General features: G+C 45.5%; 2 protein-coding genes across 8 annotated transcripts in view; both read right to left on the reverse strand.

Annotated features, from left to right (window-relative positions):
- LOC120894424 (adenylyl cyclase 78C) overlaps window positions 1–5,576 on the reverse strand; it is a 36,258-nt gene extending 30,682 nt beyond the window's left edge. Inside the window, exon 1 of one of the 3 annotated variants that reach the window (XM_040296990.1) lies at window positions 5,449–5,576. The gene's annotated coding sequence lies outside the window, so the exon portion shown is untranslated. Of the gene's footprint in view, window positions 1–4,881; window positions 4,995–5,448 lie in introns of those variants that run through there. The other 2 variants (XM_040296991.1, XM_040296992.1) reach the window with 2 other exon arrangements.
- A 4,736-nt stretch (window positions 5,577–10,312) lies between these two features.
- Window positions 10,313–25,956, reverse strand: LOC120900979 (choline-phosphate cytidylyltransferase B-like). Of its 5 annotated transcripts, none has more exons than XM_040308645.1 (5): window positions 25,856–25,956; window positions 22,254–23,022; window positions 14,978–15,163; window positions 14,708–14,845; window positions 10,313–14,025 (listed from the first exon to the last, which is right to left on the reverse strand). In XM_040308645.1, exons 2-5 carry the CDS (start codon window positions 22,746–22,748, stop codon window positions 13,162–13,164), a joined length of 1,683 nt encoding a protein of 560 aa, XP_040164579.1. In that variant the 5' UTR covers window positions 22,749–23,022; window positions 25,856–25,956; the 3' UTR covers window positions 10,313–13,161. The 5 variants fall into 5 exon arrangements, with proteins under 5 accessions (XP_040164579.1, XP_040164571.1, XP_040164566.1 ...); XM_040308637.1 differs by having other exon boundaries at window positions 25,777–25,902; XM_040308632.1 differs by having other exon boundaries at window positions 25,646–25,900.
- Window positions 25,957–26,204: the final 248 nt, after the last annotated feature.

Consider the following 26,204-nt stretch of genomic DNA (forward strand, 5'->3'; position numbering starts at 1 on the left):
GTAAAACACATTTCGAAGCTGTCTATATATTTTTTTTGGTAACTCTCTTCAAGCTTTCGCTTTTATGGCTTCCCTGCTTCACGGCAACACAATCACTGTAATCATTGGGCTCGAGTTCGCCGGCTAAATGATAGGATTTAGTTTACATGCTAGTAGCACAAGCTCATCTTTTGCATCAACCCGCCGGACTTGGCATTTCTCTTGAGACCTTGAACCTATCTGTGCCATTCGGTGGCCAGTTTTAAAGTGGCGCAAGCCTGCAGGAAGAAAAATTACGTGTTAACAGTGTATTGCAACCGATTTCTTTTAATGACACCTGAACCTAATTTTATCTGCTCCACTCTGGTTGTATGCTGCTTTAAGTAGCAGTAGCTTGTATATAAAAACGAAGGAAGGTACTCAATAAAGCATTTTATTTCATTTTTGTAGCTAAGTGAAACGCTTCCCCCCGTGCCTTAAAATGGTTGACTTTATCGGGAGAGAATCAAAAGTGTAACAAAAAAAAATATATACATCGATATCATCGCCTGAGCTAGACCAGGCCATGAACCATAGACATGGCTAAGCGGGGCAGGATGTAGCAAATTAGCGGACCGAGTTACAGGATTGCACGAGGAAAACAAACCGCGTTGCATGATAACGTCGACCTTTCGACCCAACAGCGCGAGAGCATACCCGGGCGAATGAAGGAATAAAAACAGTCCACGAAAAGAGGAAACACAAAAAAGGGTTGTTTTCTGATTCATACCCGTTTCTAGCCGAAGGATCGAAAACTGTCCACAAACTGGATGGAACGCTCCAACAAGCCTTCAACAGATTGACATGCATCCCTGCATCTGCAGACGGAAGACGTCAAGCACGAAGAGGGACGGGCCACGGGATGGTAGATAATTATTTGTCCCATGCGCGGCCGGCTGAAGGATTGAAACTTTTGTTTTCCCTCTGGATCTACGGTATATTAAAATCAGATTGGTTTCAAGAGCTGCCGAAGGAAGCCAAGCAAAAAGGATGTTGTTTGCTCCCCTTTTTAAGGGGGATATATTATTGCGCACTTTAAATATCGCTAATAAAGCATGGAAACTCATTCACCGACACCAACTTCAACCGCAAACCGAGTCAAACAAAACACTAATTAAAACGAAAACCGTTAATCTTAGGAAAAGTTTTTTTCCGAATATGATACTTGACTGCAGCATTAATTGAGTTGCAATGGAGTTGTTTGCCCGTCCAGATTGGTGCCAAACCAAAGCTCACAACACCAAACCTAATGTCTTGCGCCACAGCGAACGCCAATATCAAAAGTTTTGCAAACATATTAGTTTCTCCAGAGCGCCAACCTCCTACCCGCCGGTGCTGTCTCTCGCTCTCTCTCTCCATCCGGTTAAATGATACCAATTAGGGAACGATAAATAAGTTTCCGCTCTTTGCTGATGTACTAAGACTTCATTATTTACGACACAAGCCCCTGGCCAGGGACTTTATTTGTGTTCTCACCGCGTGGCAGGAATATTATTATTAATTGCCAAAGTTTTAAGCTCGCTTATCAGCATAACTTGGCCACTGGGGGTAGCTAATAGGAGGCAGGCGAGGCCTAGGTTGCCTAGGTGATGCGGTGAAGATTTATTATCCAAACAGCGTCACAGGTATTATTATTATTATTATTATTATTTATGCAGTGATGGCACGGTAAGTTAAACCGTGGTTTATTTCTCATCATTTCTCCCCCCCCCCCCCCCCTCGGAAGCAATCCATCATATGACACAATGTTGGTGCTGGAGGAACTATTTCTCTGTTTAATTGTTCCGTGTTTTGTCGATGATGGTGTGCAAAACTGTGGCCAGTTGAAACACGACACTGTTACGTGGCTCCGAATTGTACGGTGTAATGCAATGGTTTCGTTCCGATAACCTCTAGAGTGTATGGTCCCCCCCCCCCCCATGTGGATGGAAAAGCTTTCAAGAAACTTACATTTTCCATGCTGTGTCCAGCACCATTAAGTGTGTTTTGGATAAGCTTATCCACACAGGAGACCATTACGTTGGATTTGATTTTGCTTTCTGTTGTATTGTTTCGTCAGCACTTATGATATAAGCTGAATTTCCATTTCGCTCCTTGTCGATGGAGGCGCATGGTGCGCTATAAAGGCTTGCCACGTGGTAGTTGTAGTTTTATCAAACAGAGCAATGCGCTCATAACTGCACTAAATGTGAGATTTATTTATTCGCTTAAAATGAGTCACGATTTGTTCTTTAAATCTACTAAAATATCCAAAGAATAATGTAATTACAGGAAACTCCTCACATGTAGTACTGCCGCTCGCTCATAGATGGCGCCTCGCAGCGCAGCTTGAACGGAAGCTGTGGTCACTTAAATCGGCTGCAATCGTTTAACAAGCTGTACACACGAGAAGCATTCAATTCAATAGCAGTTAGTGATTGTTTTTGTATAATATAAACGAACAATTTTCGTATTACTACAGCTTACTACATTTACTTGCCGCGCCAAAAAATGCTCCACCCCACGCCACGTGCACAGTTACACGGTGGAATTGCAATTTGTCAGCATCAATCAAACCATTTCAACACCGAGCGACGGACGACGGGATTGAAGCGCTCCATTATGCGGCCTTCGAATCGAAGGTTACCGATAGCATACTATTGATGAAGCGTCACTCGCAAAGCAGCACGCAGCAACGGACGGAGCGGGACAGAATGGGAGTTTATTATACAAAATGAATCAATCCTCGGACGCTGAAGATTTCTTCCCCGAAGCGATCGGGGCGAAGCAAGACTGTCAATAGCATTGCCGCGTCGTATAGCGCGTTTGTTGAATGAAGGATGTAGACTCGTGCCACCATCAATCTTTGGCACGCGCCACAAACCAGCGATTCAACAGAGCCAGATTATGCTGCCCGTTGCCGTTTAACTGGCAAAGCTTGTGCTTATTTTTGGTGACAAAGATGGGAGTAATATTTTAGTCGCTAATGTTCTATTCCATCCAATCATCTCTCCTAATACACTCGACCCCTTGTTGATCACTCAGGCATGCATCACAGGCTGCTTTTGTTTTAGCTTAAAGCAACTATCCCACTTGGTTGGAAATATCTCTCTCTTAAATCGCTTACAGTTACAATGACTAAACAAAGTCTAAACTTTTGTCAAAAAGGAGCACACTCGCCACCGCGTCTAGCCACGACACACTAGCATTCACCCCCTCCCACAGAGCCAGCCCGGGCCATCCGGTAGCACGGTGTGACTTGGCGAAAAGTTTGCGTGCCGGGTGATTTATGGAAGTAGCCAGGTTTGGGCCCGGGCGAAACCGGGAAAACTTGAACCCGGCAAAACGGAAAGTGGCACCGCCGAACGGGCCGCAGTGTGGAAACCAGGTGGAAACATAAATATTCAATTTTTGGCGCTGCCACGTTGCGCTTTTTCTCGGCGTGAATGTGTCTCTCCCCAAGAGTCGAGGGATGCGTCTTGTTTTTTTTTTGTTTTGGAGCGACCATGACAAGGAAAACTGTTTTCTTTACGCCAATCCACTCTCGTATTAATGTGTTTTTTTTTTTTTGGTTTCTCGCATGGTGGCTGATTAGAATTACGAAGAATTGCAAAATAAAGCCGCACCAAACAAAACCGTTGGTGGTGGATATTTCTCTTTTTGTTGTGGTAAAAATGTGTTTATGTTGTTGTTTACAGCAGACGTTGTACCTTTTTTTGCTGTAAGTATACTGTCTGCAGGAGGGGAAAACACTTGGGACACGGCCTGTGTTTTTACTGTGTAAACCATTCTACTGCAGTGAATGATTTGTGGGACGGTCCATCTTCACATTGAGCATTACTGGGCCAACTGAGCGTCGTTGGGAATTGGCCAATTCATTCCCATAATTCTTATGATCAATACTCAATCTTTACATTAAACTGCCCTTTACAGCATAGGCTTACTCAAATACACTTACCCCACAACAAACTGCCACCGTTGGGGGTTAGCGGTTTTTAAACAGGTTTATTTATATCGGGAAAGCCAATGACAAAAAACAAAATAGCGGAAACAGCTCTGGCTGGTCATTTTACACGATCACGACCACGTAGCGAACATTATTAACTGTGACCCACCAAGGGAGGGGAGGTGGGAGAGGAAGGTGTAAAGTAAACTCAACACATCAAAGCGATGGCTGACCGTAGCAAACTTTCACGGTCCCGTGTCCGGTAAAAAGGTTAAAATTTATGCAAAACCACTCTACTTCATTTCCTGTCCATATTGGTGCGTGTGCGAGCATGTTTGTGTGTGTGTGTGAGTATATCGATCACAAAACAAAAAGCGTCAGCTGTGATCCAAAAGTGCACTGCATATGTGAGTATGTATTATAATCACATTGTTTAATTTTCACAAAAAGGCACATTGTGTGAGGATGTTGTCGTCCAGTTTTGCTTGACTTTGTAACAATGTTTTTCGTCGTTTAAGCAACGGCATTGGTGTTGTTTTTGTTTTTCCAACATTACAGCAGCATAATTTCATGTCTCCAAAGAGTATGTTTGATCATTTTAAATTAAAAAAAAGTCAAGCATATTGGGAAAATCACATGTAAAAGCTAAAAACTTCACATCGAAGGGAAAAAGGACCCTTTTTCCCCCCATTGACCTCAAACTGCCAGCCAACATTTGCGCTCAAAAACTGATCAAAGCCAAATCAACAACAGGCTACACTCGAACACCACCGACTTGTGGATTGATCTCACGTACCCCCTTGTACCGTGTATTGTGTCTCGCATGGGTTGACCTGACCATGGACAGGAGAGTGTTTGCAGGTGGCGCGTTACTTTCTCGCCTAGAAAAGTCATGCTTTTGAACGAGTTTATTTATAGAGTAGTAGAAATGTACGTACAGGTGAAGCTGTTGTTGCATTTGCACTCTTTCGTATGATGCATTACTCGATGCACTTTGCATTTCGTTGGCTTTCGTACCCTTTTGTGCAGGGAAAATAATTCTTTTAAAAAATAATATCTTTTTTTAAATATTTGTTTCCTGATTGATTGAAAGCTTTTTACACGAATGCTGCACACTGTTCATTTTTGCATTATTCACGAGAGGGAGATTAAAACAACAACCACACACATCTTTAACAACCACACACACACACGCGCTTTTCTATTATTTCCACCCGAAAGTGTAAAGGTGGTATTGTAACGTGGAAAACAATTGCCAATTGTAAGCGAAGTGCAAACGACAAGTACAATGGCAGCCTGCCTATAGAAATAGGCGAACCTTGAGAATAGCACGGGCTTTTCACGGTTCCATTACCTTGCCCGAGGAATCACCTTCAATTTGGAACGTTATTGTTAATAAGGACCTTTTTTTAATGGAAAGTAAAAGAAACTTTAAACCCACACACAGATGCTATAATACCATGATAGAGACCGTAAAACACAATCAAAACACTTCCTTCACGTACATGGTGCGTGATATATTCGACAACCGTATCACTCACATCACACTACACACGGAGCAAAGCGCCAAAGTCCTTTCGAACGGCACACGGTAAATCCTTTCAAAAGCGATCCAAGCAGTCTGACTGGTACGCGTGTGTACGACCAACTGAGCGGACGACGAAAGTGTGCAACATGTAGCGAGCGGAGTGTCGTTCGGTCGAACGAAGGTTGAGAGACACTTTCGCTCCCATCAGAGCGAGTTAAGGTAGGGGAAAAACTACCAACACAGCAATCGCTGGTGCCGCCGGTACTGTAGAATGGAGAAGTGAAGTAGCACAAGCTACGAAAGCAATGCTACAATCTCCTACGCTCGTGTTGCGTTGCATACATTATCTTTTCGGGTTTGGGAGAAAAAAGTGAGCCAAAAGGAGCGTAACTTTGGGAGCACTTGGGGCGAAATCTATTAATTGAAACAGCTGATGCGGAGTTTTGAATCATGAGTGTATTTATATTATTTTATATACAATGTTATATGTATTAGGATATGTATTTTCTGGTTTATTTCTCTATCAGCCTAATTAGATTGGTACACTTAAGTTAAAAATAATGTTCAGTCGCCCCATTAACTGATGAAGTAGCACCCTCAGCATTGCGCACATTTTACGCATTTGCTGGATAGAAATTCAATTTGTGCGCCTCATTATTTATGCTGTAAATTTGTTGCTGCAACTTCACTGCCTCATTAAAATAATAAAAAAAAACAACACTTAAATAAAGCTTGAACTCCCAATACAGTACGGTGCCATAAACCGGGGCGAACAGCCATTTAGCTTCGCTTTTCTGCCACTTCCACCCAAACGGCTAGAACAAACATTTCGTGGGTTGGGGTGGAGTTGAGGGGGAAGGTGATGGGGATTAGCTTCCATCCCTCTGGCTGCCCTTGAAGTCTTGAGACAAACGGCACAACTTGCCTTACGCTTCATTCAGGGTCCATTGCGGCACACAAAAGACACCCAAGACGCGCACCACACGCCGTCCGATCGCGCTGGCATGGAAATTGGAACGGTCCTGCAGCGTTGCATATTAAATCTCGGGTGTGTTTGTAGTGTGGCGCGCCGCCACATTGGAACTGGAAAGTAAAGTAATTTCCCACTTCACTTCGCCGGCGATGCGCTTTAATGGGTCTCTCTGATGATGGTGAAGGAAAGTTCGTTTGATGGTTGCATAAAGCTGCTGGCAAATGGTGGATCCACACGACGGGAGCGACTCACGGGTGCGACTACCGCGGCATAAGGGGAGAGTATGAATGAATGATCCATTTTGAAGTGGTGGGGAGTATGGGAGGGAGGGTGTTGGTTAATGTATCACCATGTTTACAGTAGCATAGAACGATAAAATAAATAAAATAAAAATTGTCCTTAACCTAATTATCAAGGGAATAGGACAATTTAAGCCATTTTGCTAGATTTTGATTACTCTTTAGTGAATGATATGTTGTATCCCATATGGTATATAGGCCTAGATATGCAATGTGTATGATTGTTGATAGTATGTTCACCAACTAAATTATTAATAAATTATTGCCATGTTTAATTTCACTGTTTTGTTCGCAATCATCATTAAGAAACATTGCATACCTTCAGGCGACGGGACGACACGGGACAACAATACAGTCGTTGCCGCTAAATTTTGACACTAACTCACCTATATTTGTCTCGAAGGCACCAATTTTTGACAGCGTGTCGCGATTCTTGCCTCGAAGGCATCAATTTTTGTCTCTAAGACATCATTTTTTGACTGTGAGTCAATCGCTTTATTTACAAAATTTTACGTAATTTCTGAACCTGTGTGTTTCGAAATTATTGAAATTAAGTTAAGAAGTGAATAATTGCATTGATAGATATATAACAATTGATTTAAAATATAACAATTGGTATGCCTATTTTGTAAGTTTTAATGGAGTGAAATAATGGCATGTATTTGTAGGTGTATACGACGGCTCTAGAATTTATTAAATTTCATATTTTTTTCTCAAAAAAAAAAAAAGAAAATACACGATTTTTGTACTGTTTATGTGATTAAAAATTACATTTATTAAAAATGTGCTCAAATACCTTATTAAATTATCATGATTCCTACAACAGTAAAAATTAATGACTTACAGACAAAAATAGGTGGCAACGACTGTAACATCTCAAAACACAATTTAGCAACTATTTGGTATGGAGCTCAATAAATATAAAAATTAATCTAGTTTAACACCAAAAAGGAAATTATGTTCCCTTATTATGTTTTCAATATTTCCTAACACAAGAAAAGACCCCTTTGCTCTTAATCCAAAAGTAAAAGGTTCAGATACTGCAACGATATACAAGTATAACAAACACTCCAAATTTCACTAGAACCGGTCTGATCCGATAAAACCCTGAGTCAAGCTTTTAGTTACGATTAATCGAAGAACCGTACATTATTCTCCGAAACGTCCGAAGACCAATAAAACTACATTTCAAGCTAGCTAGCGGGCATCGGTTACGATATTGCTGCAACGGAAAGCAACTAAAACACGGAACACGGTACGTGTACCTAACCCGGAAAGCCAACATTACGCATTATTACTACTTCGTATCGTTTCCACGCTGTAATTGTTTGTAGACATAAATCCTTGCCGCCCTCCAGCGTGTTGTTTCTGCTCGTATGTCCAGTGATCCTCTCTCTCTCTCTCTCTCTCTCTCTCTCTCTCTCTCTCTCTCTCTCTGTATCTCCTTCTACTCGAATTGACGAATCGAATGATTTATTTCCAACTCGCTGTGCGGCAGAACCTCCTGCAACCAATACTCACCCCATTCATTTCGGAACGATGGTTTCGAAGGGAAAAGGATCCCCCAGTTCTGTTTGCCATGTCTGTCTGTTTGATTTCTCTAGAGAGAAAGAGAGAAAGAGATACAAAGAGAGGAAGTGTACTACTTCCTTATTTGTACACTCCATTGAAGCTGCCCGGTTCCAAGGAATTTCGCAAACACGTGTTACACGATTACCAGTTAAGTGGTATCTGTTTTCCACCAAAAATGGCAAATGTAATCTAACACCAGTGGTTCACCAGTGTTTCAATGTTTGCTTCATGCTAGAATTATGGTTTGCTTCTCTCACCTTCACAAAACATAGCAACGGTAAACAACATCTCGCACCTTAAACCTTATTCAAAGAACTTTGAATGTTGAAGATGTCTTGAAACAGTCTGATTGAGTATTTCTCACAAAGACCTTTTTGAAACTCTCCTCCGGTGTGTGTTGCATTTTCTTACGTACAAAGTAGCAAAGCATTACACACACCTTATGCTCACTGAGTGTGCCAAAAATGGACAGTAAAGCGCATTCATCTGTGGCTGTTGCTTTGCTTCTCGTGGCCCTTTCTGCTTCAATGCACGTTTGCACCATTTTCCGAAAAAGCTGTGAACCTCATTCATTTGCGATGCAAAGGGAACCATTTTTTACCATTTTTCCACCCAGTTGGTTTCATTTCGTTCTAGAAAATGAGATTATTTTAATGTTTTTTTTATATTAAATTTTGGTAAAAAGTAAGAGTTGAGCAAATAAAATAGCTTCAATGCTCGATCGAGCATCATCGATCGTTCATACGACAACATCAATACATCGACGTGTTGGATCTTATTATAATGTATTATTTTATCCTGGAATTAGCATTAGCTTCTTCACTGTAAAGTCTGTATTCTACTGAGGATTATATCATTTCGTATTCCTCACACACTTCCAGCATATTCACATACCCTTACCAAAGACAGTGATCGAATTAGGCACGAATGTAACGATTGATGCATGTAAGATAAATTATTCGTTCCCAGTCGCAGGAAAAAACAAGCATTCTCGATTTGTCTGAGAATGATGGAATTGAGATTGGAATTTCGGTAGAATGCAAGCTTTTCTACTGGAACGGCAAAATAAAATGCACACTGTGTAGGGAAAAAAAAAGAAAGATGCCTGGACTCGTCGTCCTGAGTTGTAGCGAAAGTGGAGCTAAAATGTTGTTCGAAAATGGAACCGCATCCATCGTGTCTGGGTGCCGACTCCGCACACCATTAAACACTATTTCCGCCGACAATGTGTTGGATGAGATGGTGTTTTATCACATGTTTAATATCAATAGCGTTGCATAAACCAAAGCCGAACTGGAGTGGGCCCATTCTCGCCGCTCCATTCACCGTGTCGTCCTAAGGATTAGCATAAGAATTCAATTTTGTCACCATCAATATTCAATGCCAAAGTTGCAAAGGCCGCCAAACCAAAATGGGCATTCAAAGTCGCCGTTGCTATCTTCGTTACTCGGCACGGCGCTGGCACGCAAAGACAGTGTTTCACTCCCCATCATCGAAGACAAATAATGCCAAAATCATAGCAAAAACAGAAAGCAAAGAAAGCTTCCCTTCGAAGCGGAAAATAATAATTTACAATTTAAAAAGGTTTGTTTTTATGGTTGTTTGTTGCTTCTTGCTTCTTTTATGGTTTTATTGAATCAAATGCCGACAGAAGAAAAACAAAATGCATACGCGTGTGGCTTCGCCGGGCAAAACAGGACTGGTAAACAAATCAAAATTGAGTTGATAATGGAAAAAACACTGAAAAACAAATACGTACAAACGTACTTCGAAATAGATTGAATTTTACATTCCTTCTGTTGGTAGATTTACATTAAAATCGGGAAATAAAAAAGGGGAACTTTAATGATTTAATGAAAAAAAAAATTACTTATCAAGTTTTGGGAAAGAAGCCAGCTTTAAAATGAAAACCAAGCATTGAATTTAGTTTCTCTGTAATAAAGCTAACTTCAGCAGTGTTGGACAGCATGCAAATCAAAAGCCAAACAAACGCTCGGTTGAACGATGTTCACGATGTGTGAGTAGTGATCTTTATTCTAACGCTTCCTCCTCCCATCATAACAATGCTCCTCTTATTCACTAGTCAGCGGAAAATTTGCATAACGGTATTATATAGTTATAGAGTGTTTGCTTTGGATTGTTTGGGGGAAAAAACGAGAACTGTGTGTGTGTGTTTTTGAATGTAAACGGAAACGGACCTACACGCTACACGGCGGTTTGCATTGGATTGCATTACATTTTGCATTTATTTTCGTCTTTTGCTTGTTATCTTTAGCATGCAGCAGAGTAAAACAAATTGTGCCGCCCCGCTGCTAAAACCACCCCAAAAATTGTGTTTAATATTATTTTTTGTTATTTTAATTTTATGTTTGTATGTTTATGATAGATGGAATCGGTATCCTCATATGAGTTTTTATTTTTGTATCATAATCATAGCTTTAATTTAATGTCGACCCCCTATTCTTTTCTTCTCGTCACTGGTTTTAGCAAGCTTTACCATTTCCAACCCAAAAACTCCATATGCGAATGATTTCAGTTCGTGTAATCGTGTTTCTCAGTCCAAAAAAAGGAGATTCACCGGGGTGTCCATCATCCTTACACGCGATCGCTTCCACCACGCTTGTGGATTGACGCATCACGGTGCGTATCCGAGTTTGAAGATCATTAATCAACGATTTAAAGGTTTATATTCCAACAAACACACTCACACATACACACACTCGCACACACACAGACGCACACACTCACACAAAATCCCACCGAAAAATACGTTAACTTTCGTTTACCATCACGGTGCACTTGGTAAGCAGGAATTACTTTCGCCATTTTTAGCAAGACCCGTCCTTATTCACTTTTATTTTTAAATTGGACATCATTTAGCGTCAGACGGTGGGAAAGAACATTTTCCAACTGTCGGCTGATCGGGTGATCGGTTTTAATTTATTGTTGGGCAACAAAACCATTATCAAAACATCACTAGTTTAAAGATAATTTTATTCAATTGGCAGAATAAATATAAATAAAAGGAAAACACGTGTGTGTGCCCGGCGTGTGGCGGCGATCGCAGGAATTTCGGTCTCATTTTGCATTTGCAAGAAGCTTGGCCTGGAAACAAACTGCCAGTAAAAGCACACAATTAGCAATACTGCGTAAGTTTGGCAAAAAATGATCTAATGCGAAACGCTCTCTGAAAGCGGCAACGTTCACTGTTCGCAAGTTGACAAAGCAGGAGCAGTCGGGCGATTTCCTTTAGCCTAAACACATCACACCAAACCACGCCTTGTCTAATGTTATCACATTTCCTCAACAACAGCTTCGCATTGTGTTGTGACAGCAACAACCGAAACCAACCTAAAAACAAATCAAAATCATCGTTAGCAGTGATCGGAATCATGTTTTACTAAACGTGGGAGTTATTTTTGTTTGTTTTTTATGTGTATATTATTCAACCGATTTCTGTTTTTCTTCTTCTCCTTTATAGTACTACTTTATGGTAGCATAGTAACAACAGACACCTGGAGGCGGGGGAGGGGAGGGGGAAGTACTACTACTATCGTTAAACATTACACGATGTCGCATAGTCCGTCTGTCCGTCCTATACCACCACATCCCCACAACCTCCGAAATCCATAATTCCGCTTGGCTGTCACCTACCCACCTCGCCTCTAACGCTGGCAATCTGGCTTGTATTTTTAACAGATTTTTGAATTCAACTCGTAAGGCGTTTGCGGCGGGCGGGCAAAAACACAATAGAAGAAGCAATAAATATACGATAGAACTGTTAACCTGGGGGATTAATAATTTAGTGCGTAACCAACCCTTTCTCTCTCTCTCTCTCTTTCTCGCTCTTTCTAGTGTTATACGTATGCCTTTGTACGGTTGCGTGCTTTTTGCACGCCTACTTCTCTCGTTGTGTATTTGTTCTGCAACCGTAAACGGCTTTGGGACGAGGTGAGCATCTTTGCGTACGGCTGTTGTGTAGGTAGTGTTCATTTCGCTATCGCTGGTCCACTTTCCAGCCCAAAGCACTATAACACATGAACGAAAACGCATCATCATCAATTCCACCTCTTCCATTGTTTACCAAATCTTGTTGTGTTCCGTTGATCCCTGAGAATGCGTTAATTTAGCGCGACCTGGTTTTTTCCGGCAATCTTAATTTAGTTCTCCCAACTTAACACCCGGGTGCTGTGCTTTCCCGCAAACGAAAAAAAGGACAGAGCGCACATCTCCTGCTAATCACCAATCACATGCCCTTTTCCTGCGTATTCACGCACTCGTCGTGGTTCCTTCCGGTATTAGTTTTGCATTAACTCCCATTTCTCTACTCTCCACACAGTTCTTCTATACTCCTCGCCTGCAACGCATACGTGTATATTGTCTCGGTGTAGGTATCAAGTAATACTCCAAAACGAATGCGCCACAGCAAAACACCGCAAGGATTGTATATTGTGTTGCGCGCGGATAGGTGTTGTAATTTAGCATCAAACTAAGGCATTCCATTCGGCAAGCTTGGTAATTTGGGCGAACGAAGGGTGGTTTTGGTTTCGTCTGTGTTTCAGATTTCGTGGCTTACAAACAAACAAACCAAACAAAGACGCGCCATTATATTATCGACAAACCGGCATCCGCGAGTGCTGATCGATCGACAGGGTAGCATATCTCATCGCCAACACCGGCACACAGCATCGCGAAAGGAATAATTCGTAGTATACGCGAAGGTAGCCACACACACACTAGTCTTCTCGGCACACCTCTGAGACCGAGCGAGCGAACACTCATTGGCTCACTTGGCCGAGTCTCATTACTTTACTCTCTAAAAGGGGGGAGGGCGGGGGGGGGGCGTTTAGTAGTTACGATTGCCATAGGTTCGACTGCCACTGCCACCGCTACTACTACTGTTGAGTGCTGCACTACCGCCGCTGCTTCCACCATCGCCCCCACCGGCCATAAGCGAAATGTTGTAGTTGGATGAGGGTCGCGAGCGTGAGTCCAGGTACGCTTCGTCGTCGTCGTCGTCGTCATCCTCGTCGTCTTCCAGCACCGGGGGAGGGGAGCGCGGCCCGCCCAAACCCTGCTCCTCGTCGTCCTCCTCCGAGAGCAGATGGTGGCGGCTGCGGATCACGTTCGATCGCTTGCTCGGCGGCGAATCGAGCACCGAGTCCGGGCTCTCCAGATCGTCGTCGTCGTCGTCGCAGTCGTTCAGGCTGTGGTTGCTGCCGCTGCCCGGGCTGCCCGGTGGGCTCAGTGCCGACCGGATGCGCTGCTTCGAGTCGGACAGAAACATTGAGATTCGCTCTTTGCCGAACATGAGCAGGAACGTTTTGATCAGATCGGTCGACCGTTCCTCCCACTTGGTGATGAAGTCGTCCTTGCCCTTGCGCACCTTGTCCTTCAGCTCGACCATCTTGTTCTGGAAGCGGAACTTTTTCTCCGACAGGAACGACACGTTCAGCTCCTTGGCCGTGTAGCCGCGGGCCAGGTTGCGGCGCACGTAGATGTCGTAGTCCTTCACTATCCGCGCCACTATGTCGGACGTGGACACGCCCTCGGTGCGCTCCGTCGCCACGAACATGCCCTTGGCCTTGATCTTCGCGTACACGTCGTTGCAGTCGTCCGTACTGTACGGTATTTCATCGTGCGCCACGAAATCGATCTTGTGCTTCTCGATAAACTCGTCGTCCAGCTCCCAGGGTGCATCTGGGACAATCTGCAAACGAAGAAAGGGGGGAGAGAGAGAGAAACAAAGAACAGCGTTATGACAATGCAGAATCACTTCGAACCACAAAAACAAACCCCAAAACAACTGATTACAGCAATAAATCAAATCATCATGGCATAGTTTAAACTGGCTCATAAAAATGCAACACATTTGCGAAACATAAGCGCAATCGCTATGAAACTGCCTATTACAAACAGTATCAATTTAGCGCAACCAAGAGCGCTATATTAAATTAGAGGCCTCGAGACACAAGTTCGGACCAGCCGACCAATTGAAAGGATCGTACGATTCCCGCGTTCTCCCCTGGAGGAGACGATTATATTTTTTCGACCCCGACCAACCCCTCGGGTAGGGGTGAGGATGTTTTGCGCGGCCAACTCGTGTCTCTTTCACAATTCGCGCGCGCGCTGGTCGTACACTTCAATTGAGCAATTTTGTTCAATTCCATTCAATCGTGATCACTTCCGGCGAACGTGTCAGCAACAAAACGCCACCAGGCGCTGCCCGCCCGCGCGTGCGAAACATGGCCTAAGGGGTGAAACACAGCAAGGGTGTGTTGACTAAAGCTCTGCAAACCCCTTGCGTTCCAGTTTTTGCCAGCGTGAACCCTGTTGCACCTGGGTCAGTAATGCCTGTCAGCCGGCAGTTGACCAACGCAGTAGATACTTGCCTCATCAACGTAGCGACAGTGTCGTACCGCTTCGTAACGCTCCTCGTCGTTCATCACCGTTCGACCCTTCCGGCTGTGGGTCAGTTTGTCGTTGCAAACTCCAACGATCAGGTACACGTTGGGAAACACGTTTTTGGCCTGGAAGAAATAGTACACCGACGAACCATTAGCACAAACCGTGTCACACCAGTATGAAGAAAGCCGCTGTGTGTGTCTGAACATCATAATTGTTCTGCTTGTTCTTCACAAGGGGTAGTGTTCTACACTCACCTGCATCAGTTGTCGCGCGTGCCCCTGGTGGAACAGATCGTAGATACCGTCCGCGTACACACGGATCATACGCGGCGCGGTACCCGCACGGGCCATCTGGTATGTGATCTTTTGTGTGTAATCGCATCGCTCGCGCTCCCGGATCGCATCCAGCTCTGTAGAGTATGGTGCCTGTTTGCAGATGGTCTGCAAATATACGAGAGAATACAATGTTTTCGATTAGTTTTTTTTTAATAATTCATATAATTAACACAGATCATTCGATTTCAATAACATAAACTAATGGACGTTTGGAGTTCGATAACTATTATTCGTAAGCTTTTCACACTCACTGCCATATGGCTTGCTGCGGCGGTATGGCATGTGGACATCTTCCTGTACACTTGTGCCGCCTGCAGCGGACGATCGCCGTCTGATCATACGATACCGATGCATCAAAACAAACCTGCAGTCGTCTGCTCTCTGTGATCGATGCTCTCGCTTCGAAGCAGGTGCTATTTTTAAGCGCTCCATCGATTGTAGTTAAATCTACGCTAAAATTAGCTTCACTCCAACACAACTGTTTTGTTTTCTATCGCCTGACAACCTAATGGCGCATTGGTGGTTGACCATTTCGGTAAAGCTATACATGGCAAAAGGGGTTGCAAGAAACTGATCAAAGTTTACAGCGCCTAAAACAGCCAAACCACCAACCAAAACATAATCCAGTGCCACAGCAGTATATTTTCTTTTAGCTTTTCAAATGCTGATTATTGTCTTCCTATCCCTTACTACGTACGAAGCAAAGACCTTTGACCGTCCGTGCACGCATGGCTTCACTTTTGGTCGGTTTTTGCTCGAGTGGCGGCTTTTACAGCCGCGTGGAACAACGTGTAGCTCCAGCTTACAATTAATGTGGAACGAATGTAGCGGCAACAAGACAAGCGTTCAGTTTAAATGTACCGATGCGATCATGTACATTAAACCAAAGCATTTTTTTGCTGTCCATTTCATTGTTACTCAACTAGACAGTAATGAAAAAGTTTTGAAATCTTTTCGTAATACTCTCTAAGTCGGCTATTTTTAGCCACCGGCGATTAGGTCTCAACAATCTCCTACAAGGTGTCAAGTTGTACGTCGCTCTCGACCTAGGTAACTCTTGATTAGTCGCCATCTAATTCCGCTGATTAGGGTAGCTACCCGGACAAGAGCGCAGCACGCGGCACAGAACGGAAGACGATTAGCAACATCCTTCTTCTGGATGAGCGATAATTATCACCCTTGGCGATGGCGCTCCGGTGGTGGTGGGGTATGTGGTGGTTGGTAGTTGTGCACTGTTCCAAGATTAACCCCGTTCCATTCAAACGGAGCCACCATCGACCTTGACGGTGGGACAGCGGGCGGCTTAAATAGAGACGACACGCAAGAGGGAAGCGCCATGATAAATGGACGCAAGACGTATCAAATATCTTGCACTGTTTGCATCACAGCAGGCCGATGATAAGAATCGGTAACGTGAAGGTTAGGCCGGCTGGCTAATGAACGGTTGTGTGCGTTCTTTAAAGACCGTTTAATTTTTTAATTACCCTATCGGATTCGAGTTCCTTTGCGTTGAATAGTAGGGCTCGGTAAAGAGTTCTTGGTTCTTGGAGCAACTTGTGTATCGTATGATTTAACTGTATCTGCTCCACAGTACGGAACACGCGCAGTGGTTCCCCGTTATCTCTAGTAGATACATTATGGAATTCTACTGTTGCGCTTTGCTGTCTTATTTGCGAAGCAGTACAAGCGATACCAACACCCGATAGAAGAGGAGCAAAACATCGCGAAAAGCGCAAAGCGCGTAATGCTCACAAGCGCAACAACCACCGTAAGGGGCAGTAACACTGCACACAACGTCTTCAAACAAAACGTAGCAAAATGGAGGAGAGACCATGTTATGGTAATGATGTCGGATGATGGGGGGGCAGAGAGTATTACATAAATTGGCACACAGAAAATTTACCACTGAGAGACCTACATCTGTGACCACACACCTTTCCTCCCCCATACTACTTGTGCTTTATGAAACACAATCTTTCTATTTTTATGCATCGAACTGAATTGTGCCGACCGGGATACAATAACAATGAAACAATTCTTTAAAGGCGTTCGATTTCCTTTTTTTTTACAGTTTTGTGTTCATTTTTCATTTTTGCTTCGAACCGTTTGCTGAAAAATTGTAATGGAATTCCTTTGATTTCGGAGGCTCCTTAGTGTGTGTGTGTGTGTGTGTGTGTAGCAAACTTACATCCAACCGGTGCTGAACGGTGATCTGGACCGGACCGTCACTTTCAGTTGGCAAATAGTTGGGCGCCATCACGGTTCCACGTGCTGCTCTATCTATCTTTACTTTAACAAATGCACGCTGTTGTATGACTCGGTAATATTTTCACAATTTTTTTTGTTGCGTTTTGTTTTTCGAGTTCTACACCATTCGTAAAAGTAACGAGTAACATTCAGCACGAATACGGCATGTCCGCCAAAAAACAAAACCACCGACACTGTTGCACCTGCGGAAGTTCCACGTCTACTGCGATGCACAAAAATGCTCTGCTGCTGCTGGTGGTGCGAATGTCACTTCACTCATCAACGTCACCGTAACTGCCGCGCACTAGTTCAGACGCAATCACTGTTACGCGGGGGGGGAGCGTTGTTGGACTCGTACTACTAGCGGAGAAGAAGAGCGTGGGGTAGAGTGAAGCCCCAGGAATGTGTGACCTTCTTCTTTTTTTTTTTGTTTGCGCTTTGCCAAACGAACAAGCTAATATCACTAAACACGCAGCCAGCAGACGACGACACTAAAGCTACGCTCGCGCTACGGGTGTACGTGAAAAACTGTGCAACTTTCGCACTTGCCGGAGTAAAAACGGCGATGTGTACTCCACGGGCCGCCGCGTAATCAAAGGCGCCACACTGCACACACTCTGCTGCCTGCCTGGTCTGACACGTACAACCGTTTTGGACGTCGTTGGTATGTTTCGAATCTGCCAACTACTACACTGTGCAGGACTGACAATACGCTTCTGACTTATGGTAGCTACCAACCCGTTCGCGTACGCTGCCGCGGAAAAACTGTTTCCGAAGCATCGCGAACCCGCTTGCGATAGCTCTCACGCGCTCGCTCGCTCGCTTGCCGATGATGAAGCGCACCACCACCCCGGCGGCGGCGAGAGCGAACGCGTGTGCGTCAGTGCACGAGCACTTAACGTGGCGCGCACCGGTCTTCGGCACACAACCCGTCGAAAGCGGTACCCCTAAGGGCAACCGAGGAGCAGACGAACGGTGCGGACAGAAGAGGCATCGAGCTGGTACCGATCGCGCGCAAGGTGCAAGGTTGCGATGTTAGGAGCGGCGGCTTCGGCTCACCACCTGACGATCGTTCGGAGCGGCCGAGCGAGCGAGCGAGCGGGGTGGAAGAATTCGCAAAAGGAAAATCGGTTTCTAATCGATAGAGCAACACAACTGTCCGCTGCTTGTAAATGCAACAGCCACTAGCAAATTCAAACACATCCAGAACCACTCGTATGCTCGTCAGTTCACTGGTGGGAACGTGATAGAGAGGGTGGCAGAAGGTGAGATTTCTAAACCCTACACCACACCATATTGAATGACACCGGCGAATGACGTCATAAATGCCATCGCGATCGGATGATTCGGCCTCGTCATCACGGTTTATTGAGGGTAAAAGAAGGGTAGTTGTTGTCTGCCAACTCTAGAAGAAACCACGACCACAACGAAATGGGCACGGTGGCGTGCTGTTTACTTTGACCACCTGGATCAGGTGGTCGCTGTTTTCTTCCTCGAACAAAGTCACGTACCTGCCTGGTCCGTTGCATTTCTGCGTCATATTGGACCGTCTTATTGGATTCGTAATATTTTACCCATTACATACACGACGTCTCGACGTAATTGCCAAACTAACCCCAGCCATTATCGCTGGTTCCTTTTTGCATGTACCCTTCTTTTCAAGAACCCTCTGGATAATTAACCATCAATTATCCTTCATTTGGATCCTTTGCCGCCCTCGGGGCACTTTCTTCCCGTGCCATTCTTATCAAATATTCAAACTGCTTATCACTTTCAAACGGCAACAGTTGTGTACTTTCACAAGACACCGTAGGGCACACGGTGAGATGTTTAATGTACATGAATTGGGAATCCTTCTCGTACATTCTCACACCTTGTGCGTGGCGTGGACACGTTTGTTTGTCCTTGAACTTGTAGGCTTGGCAAACGTGGCACTCTTATGAGAAAGGTATTTGAAAGCAGCGAGAGAGAGAGAGAGAGAGACAGAGAAGCACACCAGAAGAAGCAGTGACAAGATTCCAACGGGAAGAGATAGACCAAGGTTAAGACTTACGTTCTTCCGTTATCGATTCGGATTCGGTTTTAAAATAGCTTGCACAAACTCTCCTTCCTCCCTCTCTCTCCCCCGTTGCAAGCAAAATTGCCCCGACTTCCGAGTGATGCAACACTGGTAATTGGTTTGTTTCGTTGCCCCTCTTCCCAATTTGTAGAAGAACAAGCGCGAGCAAAAGAACACGCATGCAAATTCTCCTCTTCTGGGCGCTTGCTGATTTGCCGGGCGCGAACCGGAATACACAGCTTCAGCATCGATTCAGCACAATAATTATGCTGCAACACAGCCCGGTTTGTTTTATTTTTCTGCTCAAACCACAAACCCCAAAGAGAGAGAGAGAGTGAGAGGGAGAGATGGAGCATTAGTGAGATGATGATTGTTGTTTTTTTGTTTGTAATGACTAAGCCATCAGCGCCATCACTACGCGAAAAACTCCACGTCAGACGCTCGTTGGGCCCGGCCACGCTGAAGCACACACACATACTCACAGATGCGGTGGTGCTGCCTGTGTGCCGCCAGCGCTTTCGTACTGGGCAGTCGAGGAGGAGAAGTGTGACGCGATCGTACGATTTTGCAGAAAGTGCGCTGAACGACGACACCACCGGTATGACAAATGGGTCTCTCTTTCTTAATGGGTATCCGCCGTGTGTCTCGAAAGAAAACGAAGACTCTCCTCCTTCCTTAGCCGTGTCAAAAGGGGTTTGCTAATGGAATTGGCTTTCATGTCGCATGATGTGCTGTATTTCCTGTTGTTATATGCAACAGAAGCAAGCCAGCAGGGACGGCCAACCATATCTACTTGAATGAGCCAATCAACCAAACTGAAGCAGTAGACAATGTCGCATTGCTTGAAACAAAATAGTAAAAGAGTGTTCTAAAGAAGAAATACTTTCTTATATAAAGTCATAGTTACAAATGTCAATTTCAGGTACATCCATGAAAAAGTGAATCATTCAATGTACGGGAGCCCCTACGCGGGATAGTAAAGTATAACAAAAAACACAGAACAGTGAAAGTGGTCCATTTCAAAATTTCTCGCTCAACTGCTTATGATGCCTTACAAACACACACACACATTAAGCTTTTAGTGTGGAAAGCAAAATCACTCGATCTACGCACATGTTACACGCGTAGCCAATCAGAAGCGCCGCCGCTGCACGAAAAGCCGCCCTTAAACTGATGACGTCGATCAGGCCCGGGCGTCTTTCGGTTGGAATTTGGTCGACCCCAAAACGGAACTAACGAAACACGACCGAACCACCGAACACAGTAAAACCCACAAAAGCTGATAAGACGTTCCGTTTCGTGTAAACAAATACACAAACACACGCACAGCCCGTGTATGTTTTGCGCCACAATCCCCTCTGTCGGTCCACGAAAGACACCACGTGCACACACAGATTTTTCGGTATTGATTTGTTTGAATAATTAATTGTACTCGGTGGTTCGGCGGCGAAGCAAAAGAGACGGCAAGAGAGAGAGCGCGCGCAAAAAAATGCTGTTGACTCAGCATATAAATAGTTACAAACGAATTCTATCGTTTCCTTGCCAAACGGTCGCGGGTAAATCTTCAATCCCTACCGATACGATAGCACGCATGGAACGCAGAAACGTGTCACAATAGCATCACGCATGACGCAATCAGTGCCAGATACTACATTACGCATGGGTCTGCTGTCTGTGTGTGAGCATGCACATACATTCTTATACTTGGTGATTTCGACAAAACGAAAGAAGGGCAACACAACACCAGTGAACACCATACACACAGACCAATACACACACTGTGTCCTACTAGCCAGTGGTAGGGTAGCACGTGTTCTAGAGACGATGTGGACGCGACAAAAAAAACGTCCCAAAACGTGCTTGCGCAACGCTAATCGCTTTTGCGATGGAGGAGGAACATTGGATGGTGGAGACGTAGCCAGAAGCCAGTCTACGCAATACACGAGACGGGACAAGCCCTTACTATATCGGCCGCAGTTTGGTTGGTGGTTTGATCCGATTCAGCTATTTTAAACAGGGATGACCTTGCACAGGGTTTGTCATTCTATTTATAGCTTATTTTATGTATACATAGGCAAGCAAAAAGAGCTGATAGAGCAATAAACTAGATGCTGTAATAATAATTGAAATTTTAAAGCGGATGTCATGAAAAAACACCATCTTGACCGAAGCATCTGCTCTGTGCCCTCTCGCGCGAGCTGCCACTAGTTGCCTTATTCATCTATTACCGGACACACGTTTTGCCAGCTCATCACCCACCAACTGTGGAGCGCGCTTATCAGTGTTCCGAAAACAGATGATGGGCTTTCCTGTGCTTTGCTGGCTCATGCATCGTACGATCGTGTGAGCAATCCCTGCGCATTTGACGCTCCCGGTTGACGTAATGGCGTAGTGGAAGCAAAATTTTGGAAAGCCTTCTTATCTTCAAGGCAAACGCGGGAGGTACACGATTCGCACGATAAGATAGGCGCTCCATACGGTGCGATCACTAGCAGGCTTTAGGCTTTAGGTCGTAAAATAAATGGACGCGCAATTACCATCCCATTCCCGCTTCGAAAACTGCACCCACGATATCGCGATACAGAGAGAGAAAGAGAGAGAGAGGGTACGTGAGGGACGGATGCCGCATCGATAACGCGTTTACGCCGATTTGTTTTCATAACATATCGGCGCCACGGCAAATCGTGGACTGTTTTTTGTTGCCTTTTTTCGCTTTCCAACTCACCCCACACCACGTCCATTGATAAACGTGTGAGCGTGGTGCAAAAAAATTGATAGCGTAAACGTACGATGTACAATGGGGAGGGGGGTGGATGCGTGCGATGTTGTGCGTGTTTTCGTACGGGGAGAGAAGAGACTTGTTTGTCCAACTATCAACAACACACTTACCACCGGTGGGCTGTGCTCGACTCCGCTCGTTGCATGCTGGCTGGCGAATCCGGACGATGTCGCCACGGAAGAGGATCCATTCGACGAGACGGATGGAGGCGAAACTGGATCGGACGAACGGGAGGGACGCCCGACTGTTCCCGGCAAGCCAAAGTTAACATGCCCGTTCAGTGCACCGTCATTGTTCGGTGGCCAGCAGTGATCGCTATGGCTCGGTTCGATGCCTTCGTCCACAAGCCGGATGCTGCTGAAGCGTCTGCTGCTCCCGTTCATACTGTTATCGGGTGTACCATCAGCGGATGCAGCAGCGGGCGCAGTAGCAACCGTGGAATCAGCCTGCAAGTGTTGCTGGTGCTGGGTGGCCAACCGATCCTCCAGCGCTCCGTTTGGATCGATCGTGATCGAGACTGTCTCGTCGATTGTTAAACGCGCGGCGCTGCTGCTGCTGCTCGCCATCATATCGCCCAGGCTTTCACGTGGTCGTTTGCGCGACATTCTGGCCGGCGTCTGCTGCTGCGGTGTCGCGGTGCTGGATGATGCCAGTGTAACGCCGGGCACACGTTGCTTCCTCGCTGTCCACGTGTTTCCGAAGGGCCGGGTGCGGAATTAATACTTGTGCGCGTGTGTGTGTGTGTGTGTTGCGCTAGTTGTGCCGACGCCGGTACCGGTGGCGACGTAATTGAAACGTTACGGGTTAGAATACAGAGGCGGGGCTGCTCTTTCGGCTGTCGTACGGCGCCCGTACACTCGCTCCTCGCTGCTCTAATCCCTGCAGATAAAGGGCGACCAAGAAGAAAGGACAAACATATATTAGTTACGAACCCGCGCACACGTTTCATTGCGCCGTCGGGGCATGTTGTGATTGGGGATGATTTATGATTCAACAACGACAACAGCGACACACAGCTCACACGGGTGTGCACTGTGGATGGATAACACGGACGACGAAATAACGACGTGCGATCTTTTCCCCTTTTTGGCATCCCCGCTTGTCACATGACACGGGATGCATGTTTTCGTAAAAGAGCAAGCAAGAGCCCATGAGACAATTGATCTTTGCGAAATGCCATTCAACAAGCAACAACAAGCACCATTGAGTGGAATTCATGGCTGGGAAGGCGTCTCTGATTGATTTAAATGGATCGGGGCGCGTACGAGGCAACGGACTCGGCCGCTTCTTCGATCATGAAATATGCGCGCACATGTGCGTGTGCCCATGATTCTGATTGAGTGCCACGTGATAGTTGACTGATGCATGGTTGTGGTCCATCATCGCTACGGCACTGATCTGGCCGGAACCGGAACACGAATTATCCTATTCATTCCCATCGTACAGAAACACGGTTTCTGGCTTAACACTGGGAGCTCGGAAAACATTGCCCATCTTCCCAATTAGCGTGAGGCTATTAACAATTATCACCCTTCACACGACGGCGTGGTACTAACCGGTAGCTCGTGATTAACACAAGCTTCGTGATGGTGCCCAGAAACGTCAGCACTTGGTAAAACCTCTAAAAAAAATGACCAGATCATCATCATCATCATCGCAACAGACCACACAGTTTTCAAAATGCATACGCGACTATCTTGGGGGCCTTATCGCTTGAAGTAAACATAGAAAACTCTCCATTTCATTGTGTGTGGTACGCATGCACACTCTGTCTCTCTTGCGCTATTTGCGTTTATTGTATACTGAAATGAGCAAAGTTTGGAATATTAAAACGATTAGGCGTATAATACGTTCAGTTCATCTGTAGAGAAAAATAGCATGGATTATTTTAGCCAATGAATTTGATACGCAAACGGGTAATTCTTTGTTATTCATTGCACCATCTACGAAATATTACAGTTTTCCCAATAAATACCATTATTATGGAAATAGGGTAATAAATTCCCCCAAAACAAAAGCCAGCAACCAGTCATCACCAACCAGTCTGACACCTCGATGGCTGTATCTTGATTCGAAATTATGTGATCCTCCTTTCCGGTTATCGGAATCGATCAAGATATTCATAGCACAACAGGCCCCCTCCCCTAAAACCCCCGTGATGAGCCGCCAACTCCAAGCGTGAATCATCCACACTCCTAGGCTGTAACCTTTAGCAACGACCACGTGCCGGTTGGACTTCTTTCCGTTCGCTCCTACGCCAGACTGTGTGAGCAGACGGGAAGGAGAAGCGAGTTGACACGGAAAAAACCAGTTTCAAGCGGGTCGCAGCACAAGCAGGTTCTTCCTATTGCCCCACCAGCGCCGAATGGGTGCAATTTACCCGCGCAACGGTGTGCGCTGGACAGGGCGGCAATGGAATGTAAGTTCCGGTGTAATTCTCCACTTCCTTCCGCGTACCATCGCCGCTCGCCGTCGTTCGCAGCATTCTTTTTCTAGCTATGGGGCGCTACTCTAACGTCCTTGATGCAACGGGATCCGGGGATGGAAGGGGGGGGGGGGATTATAGCCCGATCCTGATTGGATTAAGGTGTGCACATGTCTCCGCAGCAACATCCGTAACTCCCCCCAAAAGCGGCGCGAGCAACCATTATCGCTAGAAATAGGTTCACAATTACCAATTACGGTGGCCACGAGAGCGAGAGTGAGGACAGAATGAGTGCGTGTGTTTGTGTGTTGCGCTAAAATGATAAGATGAATTACGTCGACATGAAACGGTTGCTTGGATGATGCAGCTGCAGTTTAAACCAAAAGAATTATTATTTTGTGCTTTTCCCGCAGCATCCGTTTTCTTCCACTGCATTTCCAACACGCAATCGGATCTCGCAACACATGGGCGGGGGCGCAGTGGTTGGGAGAGGTGGAAGCGGTGGGGTGGAAAAATCGTACGATTGCGTCATACGACCATCACGCGCAGTCAGCCGTTCTGTTGTGGCGGGGTGCGTTTGTATTTGTTATTGCCGGTCCCTGATGGCACGGACACTTCCTATACGAGACGGAACGAGTGACGGATGGTTTTAGAGCAGGAGAGGACTCCCTTCCCCCGACACAAAGCCCCCTGATTCAGGCTTGCGGGCGGGGTGAACGGCAGTTCCGAGAACAATCGTACGATGCCGAAAGTGCTGCCGCGCAATAGCAAGACGAAAAAAACGCACACACACCCTTCACTCGCTCGCGCGCGACTGTGTGTGTGTGTGTTTGTGTGTCTGTGTGCGACTGTGCGTGTGTCGGAGATCGATTTCTGAGTCAGGCAGCAGTCACACACGCTCGAAAAAACAAACTTGGCATAAAATACGGTGACCCGTTTTCCATCCTCTTCTCGTTCGGGGCTTCCGATTTCACCCTGCAACTGCAACCGGACGACGACGACGGTGCACACACACACGCCGCGAGGCACGGTGTTTGTGTTGTAACTTCCCAAGAAATGCCCGTAATCATCACTCACACTAGGCGGTTATCACGACTTTCGGCCCCCGGATCTGATCTTTAACCCGGATTCTCTCGGGGCAAACGGCACCGTCCGAAGCTACTCTTTTTTAGATCGCACACTTGTTACTCTGCATCACGCACACGTACTTTTCTCTAACAGCCTGGTGCTGTTGCAGTTTGCACCCGCGGTGCTTGCCCGAATTTTTCCAACTGTGCTTCACTCTACCTTTCCAGAACGCTTGGTGCAGCAGCAATGTAGCAGCAGTTCGGGAAATTTTGCGGTTCACACGTCAACACACACCGTGAGCGAATGGGGTACTGTCATCTCGGTCATTTTGACAAGTGTGCTCGAATGCCCGAACGGCACCCGAAGCACGTCAAAACAGCGAAAGCCGACGGGCCGAAGCATTTTCGAAGTCACTTAACGGTCAAATAACCGTGTTTGAAATAGCGGTTGGAGAGTTCATAACAATATTCAAAAGGACAACAGATTATCATTTGGAGTATTTAGAGAAGTTTGAAATGACTTTTAGACCCATTTAAAAATATCGTTTTGCAATAAATTACACAAAGGT

Source organism: Anopheles arabiensis, chromosome 2 (genome assembly GCF_016920715.1).
Source record: "Anopheles arabiensis isolate DONGOLA chromosome 2, AaraD3, whole genome shotgun sequence".
NCBI lineage: Eukaryota > Metazoa > Arthropoda > Insecta > Diptera > Culicidae > Anopheles > Anopheles arabiensis.

Coding starts and splice junctions, on each gene's coding strand:
- LOC120900979 (XM_040308645.1), bottom strand. CDS start 22,748: ATGTCGCGCAAACGACCACGTGAAAGCCTGGGCGATATGATGGCGAGC. Junction 14,846..14,977: donor ACGCGCGACAACTGATGCAG/GTGAGTGTAGAA, acceptor TATTTCTTCCAG/GCCAAAAACGTGTTTCCCAA. Junction 14,026..14,707: donor ACTGTCGCTACGTTGATGAG/GCAAGTATCTAC, acceptor CTTCGTTTGCAG/ATTGTCCCAGATGCACCCTG.